Source organism: Urocampus carinirostris, chromosome 4 (genome assembly GCF_059441175.1).
Source record: "Urocampus carinirostris isolate Australia breed hairy pipefish chromosome 4, RoL_Ucar_1.0, whole genome shotgun sequence".
NCBI classification, from domain to species: domain Eukaryota; kingdom Metazoa; phylum Chordata; class Actinopteri; order Syngnathiformes; family Syngnathidae; genus Urocampus; species Urocampus carinirostris.
This window is the reverse complement of record NC_142352.1, coordinates 40,600,408-40,607,579: the sequence shown is the minus strand read 5'-3', so window position 1 is coordinate 40,607,579 and position 7,172 is coordinate 40,600,408. Positions and strand designations below refer to the sequence as shown.

General features: G+C 40.4%; 1 protein-coding gene across 1 annotated transcript in view; it reads right to left on the bottom strand.

Moving 5' to 3' along the window:
- Window positions 1-2,350: 2,350 nt before the first annotated feature.
- Window positions 2,351-7,172, bottom strand: part of ripor1 (RHO family interacting cell polarization regulator 1) — a 42,834-nt gene continuing 38,012 nt past the window's right edge. The window contains exon 16 of the mRNA XM_088334567.1: window positions 2,351-6,253. Within this exon, the coding sequence (XP_088190693.1) occupies window positions 6,174-6,253 (80 nt within the window). The 3' untranslated portion in view covers window positions 2,351-6,173. The remainder of the gene's footprint in view (window positions 6,254-7,172) is intronic.

Genomic DNA, 7,172 nt, shown 5'->3' with positions numbered 1-7,172 from the left:
TTTCTCTGCCAATGCATTTGTCCATACTGACTACACAGAAATTGTCATTTTTGGATGTGCTACAACTGTAAGCGAACATTTTCTTCGTGTGGTATTTAGCTAGCATGAACAAAACTAGGATTGAAGCCAAGAATGTGGACATTACAGTAATGTGCCAGAAATGTGTCAACCTTTAGCATATTTGACATAAAACAAAAACGGTGAGAATGACAAGTTTTGAAATCTTACCTGAGAAGGTGTTTTTGACCTTAAAATTGAGACAATGTCACTCGTCTTCAAAACGTCTTTTTTAAGGTCAAAACGGAAAGGGGTATACTATATTAACAGCATCAATACAACTCTCTTCCAATTGGTCACACTTTGTTAAAACTGTCCCTGAGTTATAACCCATGCTGAAGTGACTCATCGGGAAGAAGGGGAGATTTCCCGAAGGGCCGTCTCGTGTCAAAGTGGTGTTTGGGCTGGCTGGATTTCAACATGTATCCATCACTTGCACTGTCTAACCTGACTTGTGAATTCATTCTCTAATCAGCTATTTGGCCACATTCAGCGCAACGTCTTAGGATCAAGGAATCCCACTTCGAATCCCGGCTTGTCCGTGTTACATGTCGAAGTGTCCTTGGGTGAGACACTGAACCCCTAATACCCCCAATAAGCAGGTTAGCATCTTACATGGCTGCAAAACAAGGCCGCTATTGGGAAATGTGGAGCACATTGTGAAGCGCTTTGGGAAGTCATTGACTTGAAAAGCGCTATATAAATGCAGATCATTTCATTTCATTTAACCCTGACATCGTAGCAGATTAGGTTAGTTTTATCATCTGGGGGAATTCTCTCCCAAAATGTAAGTTGGTTTGGCCCACCACCACGCTTCTGTAGCTGTAAAATTAACACAAACCAGCGTGAATGATTGATAGGTGCCAGTTGGAGCTGAAAACGCCAGGAAAAGAAAAAGAAACACGGAAAAGGGACTGTCATCATTTCACTCACCTTGCACTTTTTGCTTGTCATTTGTGTCCTCCGGTTGTGTGTTGTGCTCAGTGTTTGTAGAATTTAGAAGTTAACTGCCTTTACCGGGTAGCTCCTCTCACTCAATTAAGCTCGTAGTGATGGGAATTCAGTCTTTTTCCTTAATTGGCTTTTTCGACCCGGCTCACTAAAGAGTCGGTTCCTCCTGAAAGCCTCTTCAGATTGATTTTTTTTTAAAAGACAATGAAACAGGAAAAAGAGAAAAAGAAACAATAATAAAGGATGGAAAAAAATGAAGTAAACTGCCAGAAGAAGCAACAGAATTTAAGGAAAATGAGAAAAAGGAAGGAAAAGCAGGGAAAAAAATTAGGAAAAGGGGGGAAAATGCTAGAAAAATAAAAAATACATGGAGAAAAAGCAGGTGAATTGTAGCCTCCTACCATATAATTGGGCTGCATAGAATGTTCCTGTTGATCCTTTCCTGTACTCAGGTTGCATGTGAGCAAAACCTCCCTGCCTTAAAATGTGCGAAAACTAGTCTAAGAAGCTCACAGTCTTCATGCTGATGTACGCTGAAAAGGAAAGTCTCCAGTCTATCGACATCGTTACTGTCACTAACAAAGTTGCAGAGACCAGTACTTTGCTTAGGAGGCTTTTCATTGTTTTAAGTAGCTGACTTCAAATGTGTGTAGTGAAGTTAACTTCATAACGGTTTAGTGTAAAGCCAAACAATTTGTTGGAAAGGCAATTATGGTTTTAGATTACCGACACTGCACGTAGGTAAATATGATTTCATCTTGATCAGAATCTTTATATGATTTTGCTTTGAATTAAAATGTTAAAGTGTTTAACATATACCTGAATTTCTCCCTAATAAAAATGAATCATCATAGGAGCTCGCTGCTTTTCTATTCATTGAAATTCCTCCTCCGTTGCTAAATGGGCCAACTTTGGGTAGAAAACTCCTGAAATAGGGGCCCACTCTGGCCCTGGTTACAAGTGTACCCGGTCTCTCCTATCGCATACCAATATCAAGACAATTAAAATACCTCCAATTGCACTATTTTCAAATACAGTAGTTGGAAAAGCAAAAAGTGTAAATAGCTTTGAACCGAATATGAAAGTTTTATCGTGTGTAATTATGACCCACAAACAATGAATTATAGTGATAGTTCAAATGGGAAGACGGCATAGATCCCAAGACAATGATATCGATCTGATCCAAGTACTCCGTATCAATATTTGGATCGATCCGCCTACCGTCAGTCTAATCCATTTTCCCTCGCATTGTATATTAATGCAAGAAAACGGGATTGACTGCAACAATTCGGCTGAAAAACGTTGGCAAACTGTCTGGACTTGAAAAAACAAGAGGACAAGATATTTTTAAAGAAAACTTTATATAAAGTTTGAACATTTCTGAACATAAAACATTTTCGGACATATACAATTCTTTATAGGAAACAGTAAATATCTCTTCCGGTGAACACTTTTAAACGTCATTCCAAAATAAACACTAAACATTTGCCTGTTCACCTTTTTAAACAATTTTAACATTCCACCTGAGGCACTTTCTGAATGAATAGGCTTTTTTTTGGACCATGACATGAATTTAAGAGAGAAATGCTGACTTGATAATGCTCCGGATGAGGCTGGAATTTGTACACCTCGGAAAGTAATCCGTGAAGACGGTATGAGGCTGATACTCTGATGTAGGTTTAAAATACATTTCACACCGCATTTTAAAACCCGAATCCTGCCGAGTGTGCGTGACAATCGTTAAAGGTATTCCCACACAGAAGCCCCCCCCCCCAAAAAAAATTAGACAGTGAACGTGTACTCGCATGGTGCTCCTCACCACCGTTATGCAAATAGGTTGCAAAATGTTCCTGAAATTCCGTTTCAAAGTTGAGCCATCTGGCTTGTTTTTCGTAGAGGTGTGACATCATTAAAGGAAGACAGTTTCAAAGTGGCGATTTCCATTAACACAACACGTGAGACCAGCTTCTAAACAGGCACAAATGTAGTAACAGGATTCGCACACCGTTTTCATTGACAAATTTAAGCTCGTTTGAGGAATTTCAATACCAAATTTCCAATTTCTTCAATACTATTAAAAGAAAAAATCTGGAGTGAATCTTGTATTTAGCAGAGCCACAAATTGATCTCCGATTTAGATATGCAATGTTTAATCCTGAAGACATATGGCTTTTAGATCTTGAGTAAATCGTAAATATTTATGTTTTGGAGACAAATCTCTCCCAGATGGGTGTTGAGTGAAAATATAATCTGTAGCTTACATTTTCAGTTGCAGGAGGTTCTTCCTGTTACAGTTTAACACCGGGACTTTTTGCATTGATTCGTAAAACTAATGCAAATTGAATTGCGCCCCGTTTAGGTGTAGCATGCAAAAGGGGCTATGACGCTTCATAGGACAATGCCGCAGAAACTGATGCCGGATGCAGTTATTCATGATGGAAGAAGAAACGCCATATAAATTAATGCCAGCTGCCGTTAAATTACAAGAGTATTAAGTCAATGGCATAGTGAAGCCACCAGATAGCATTGTCTGTGTCATTTTTAAGCAGACTTGTTGAGAAATGTGTTAACAATTTCAAGCATTCACAAGAACTTCAGCCAAAACTCAAGCACTTTTCAATCCTTGAAAACAACATTAAAATGTGTGCATTTTCAAGGATTTCCAGCACTCGTACGAACCCAGACCGCAAGAGTTGTCGCTTTCCTCTGCCCAAAGCACACTTGAAGATTTTGCCAACCGAGTGCCAAAATGATCAAATATGTTGGCGAAGAGTGCAATAAAATGGCGATGGCCTTCAGGTGCTTAGTGGATTATTATAGGGGTTCCAGAAGCGAATCAGGCAGCGTCTGGGAAAAACCACCGCTCCGGACCCTGTATCTGGCCAACGTTAGGTCCATTAGTCATAAAACAGATGACTTGGAGCAACAACTTGTAGGAAACTGATATCTTCAAGACAGTTTTATTTCAATCATCAAGGAGATTTGTCTCCATTTGTGGACGCCCGATGCTAGTGCGCAGCTAGCTGGTTGCTCTCTGAATTGCAGTCTTTCATTGAAAGGAGAATCTCTCCAATTTTGTTTAACTTTTGTATGATGATAACAAAACCAATTATTCAACTGCAATCACGTGTTGTTTTTTTATATATCTATATTTGCTTTTTGGATACGATCGTATACTCTCAGTCGGTAAAGATGTCATCTTGAGGTAAGTTTAACACTTTTATAAAGGCGCTGGTCCCCATGAACCGAGAAAACTTAGGGACCTCTGTATACCAATAATGTATATGTATTGATCAACCATGAAACATTTCCTCACATTTTGTCTGTTAAAGAATTTGGGATTACCTTTAACACATTTGGTCAAAAAGCTGCTCAAGTCTTGTAGCTTAAAGGACACAATGAGGACATTCACCTCAAGAGCTTTACTTGCTGAAAAACAATGTAAAATAGCTACCAGTTTACTGACAACTGGCCCCGATCATCCATTGTAAGCGGAGGACGGGGTGTGGGGGGGGAATCCTCTTGAATAAACCAATCCCGGTTTTAGTCGACGGTTGAAAGAAAAGGTGGTAGGAACGCATCGACGTTGTTGAAAAAAAAAAACAGACTTTGGAAATGAAAAATGTGTTTGGGGTTCTTGGTCAGAACAAGGCCAATTGTGTGCACAAACTGCAAGAGCTTGCTTGTCGTCTTGGCAACCAGCATGTGGAGAGAGAGCGCCACCTGGCTGCAGGCTGCGCTGTCGGGCCAGCCCTGCACTGTCATGCACCTTCATGGTCAGTACCGGAAATCACATGATGCGAAACACTGTTGAGCCCGGTTGAGAGTCAGGAGACGAGATCTAGTGTACAGTATTATAAGTAGTGTTGTGTCGCAGATTTTTATTATCCACGGAATGGTAAATGCATCGTTTAATGAGTTATTTATCAATACAGCCTAAGTCACAAATGATCCAAATTATCGAATGATGCGGTCAATTTGTGTATCTTTCAAGCGAAATTAGGCTCAGCTAATTTAGGTCAAGTTAACTTTCACCGATGCTGGTTAGAGTCAACCCCTTGCATTTTAAAGGAAGGTTTGCTTTTTACTGCACAATTTTAACTATTTACACACAAGTATTTGTGTGTACGTGTAATACTGTTATTTCTTAACTGTCCTATTAATTTGGGATGGCCACAAAGTTGAACATGTTTCATTCTTGAGAAGTTTATTTCGAAGCTTGCCTTTTTGAGTCAAGTAGGCCTTTTAGTCGATGAAGACCCTTTATGTGGGTAGAAACGTTACCATGGTCTAATACAGTTTGGGTGCATCGAGAACTGTGTGTGGACACACTATATTTTCCTCCTGCGCCATTTCAAACTCGGATTATCAACTCCGAGGATCAACCTGGTTCCAGAACTTCAGGGTTCATTAAATAACCAGGTGGCATAAGAACGTTTTATCAAATATGCGCTTAAACAACTACTTCCTCAATAACATGGCACCCTCATCACATATTTTTGATGAGAAACAATAAAACAAATGCAAATGGTCTTATAATATGAAAAATAACACCTCCTTTGAAATTGATGTTGCATGTGAAAATCAAGACTAACTACAGCCAAGCTCATTGTAGAACGAGAAAAAAATATCGCCTGACCCGAGCGGATTGAACAATGAAACGGAATCAACTGAGAGTTTACACTCAGCCAATTGTGTTGATGAGGACCTGTCTGCAGACCTCCACTGTCAGGACATCGCCTCTCATGATGATTGTATGTTACGGCCGCATTTTAGTTTTGTTTCATTTGGTTTGCGGATAATTACCCAATCAAGGGTATAAACACACAAATATTGCTTTGGAATATAGTTTTTATATTATATGAGTATTTGCTCACGTTCAGGGGGAAACCATGTTTGTGGTTGACCTCTGTATTGTAGCAACCTGACGGAACCCAACATCATGTGACCCTCTTGCAAACTTACCAGATGCCGCCGCGTTTTTATGTCAGAATTTCGGAATGTGTCACGTGATTTCCTGCACTCATGAGAAGAAGTGCCCTCGCAATTTTATCAAGTGATTTCCGGTACTGACCCTGAAGGTACATTGACAGTTGCAGGCCATGCCTGACAGTGCAGCCTGCAGCCTGGTCCTCTTGCGTGAAGACGGGACTGGAAACGACCAATCAGAAGACGGCGGTGGCCAGTTGGCTCGGGGACGGAGGACGCTCTGTTTCCTCTTCAACATCAGGGGACGGGTCCTGCCCTGCAACATTTAGCCAAACAGGTATTTTCTTGTTACACTGCTGGGTGATTTTGCTCATTAGTTTACTATATTTTCTTATTATTGTTCTAGTTAAAGTGTTTTATTAAAGCCCCAGTGTGTAATATTTGATCACAAGATGGCACTGTTGTCTAATATAAACAAAAACAAGTGCAACAGTAAGCAACAAGACAGCAGACAAACATGGTGGTAACCTAAGAAGAGATTCCATTATGTAAAAGGAACAAATTCCTCGACCTATGGTTCACCCGTTTAGAAGGAAAAGCATGGTTTTGGCCATGATTTATTATCCCCAGTATCCTATTCCTGAGAGCCTTTTTTTCCCCTTTCTGCCCGGCAAAGCATGTCATTGTGGCATGCTCAAAATTAATTTCACTGTTGTAGCCGCAATCCGTTATCCCGAGTCAACTACTTTTGAGAGAGGGATTATTTAAGTCACCCAACTCTTTCCCCCCCCTACTTTCTGCCTAAAATAAACTGCACACATGCGGCCGCAATCCATTATCACCAATCTCAGGGGGCATGCCGCTTTGGCCCGCTGAATTGCAATGTTTGGGCTGCAATCCATTATCCTCAGTTAACTATTTCTAAAAGCAGGGGGCTGAGAGAGCAAATTTGTGATATGCGTGGTGGCCCTTTTTTCAGTCCTTTCTGCTTAAAATGAAAAGCACCCGTGCAGCGGCGATTTATTATCCCCAGTCAACTATTGCTGTAAGTAGAGGCCAGCATAGCTCTTTTAATCTGGAGTGTGCGATTGTGGCACATTTAAAATTAACAGCACTGGTCCAAAGAGACAATTTGTGTCAAAGCTCTTTTTTATCCTTCTTTCTACCTAAAAAGAAAAGCACCTGTGCATCCGCAATGCATTATCCCCAGTCAACCAATGCTGAGAAGGGGAATG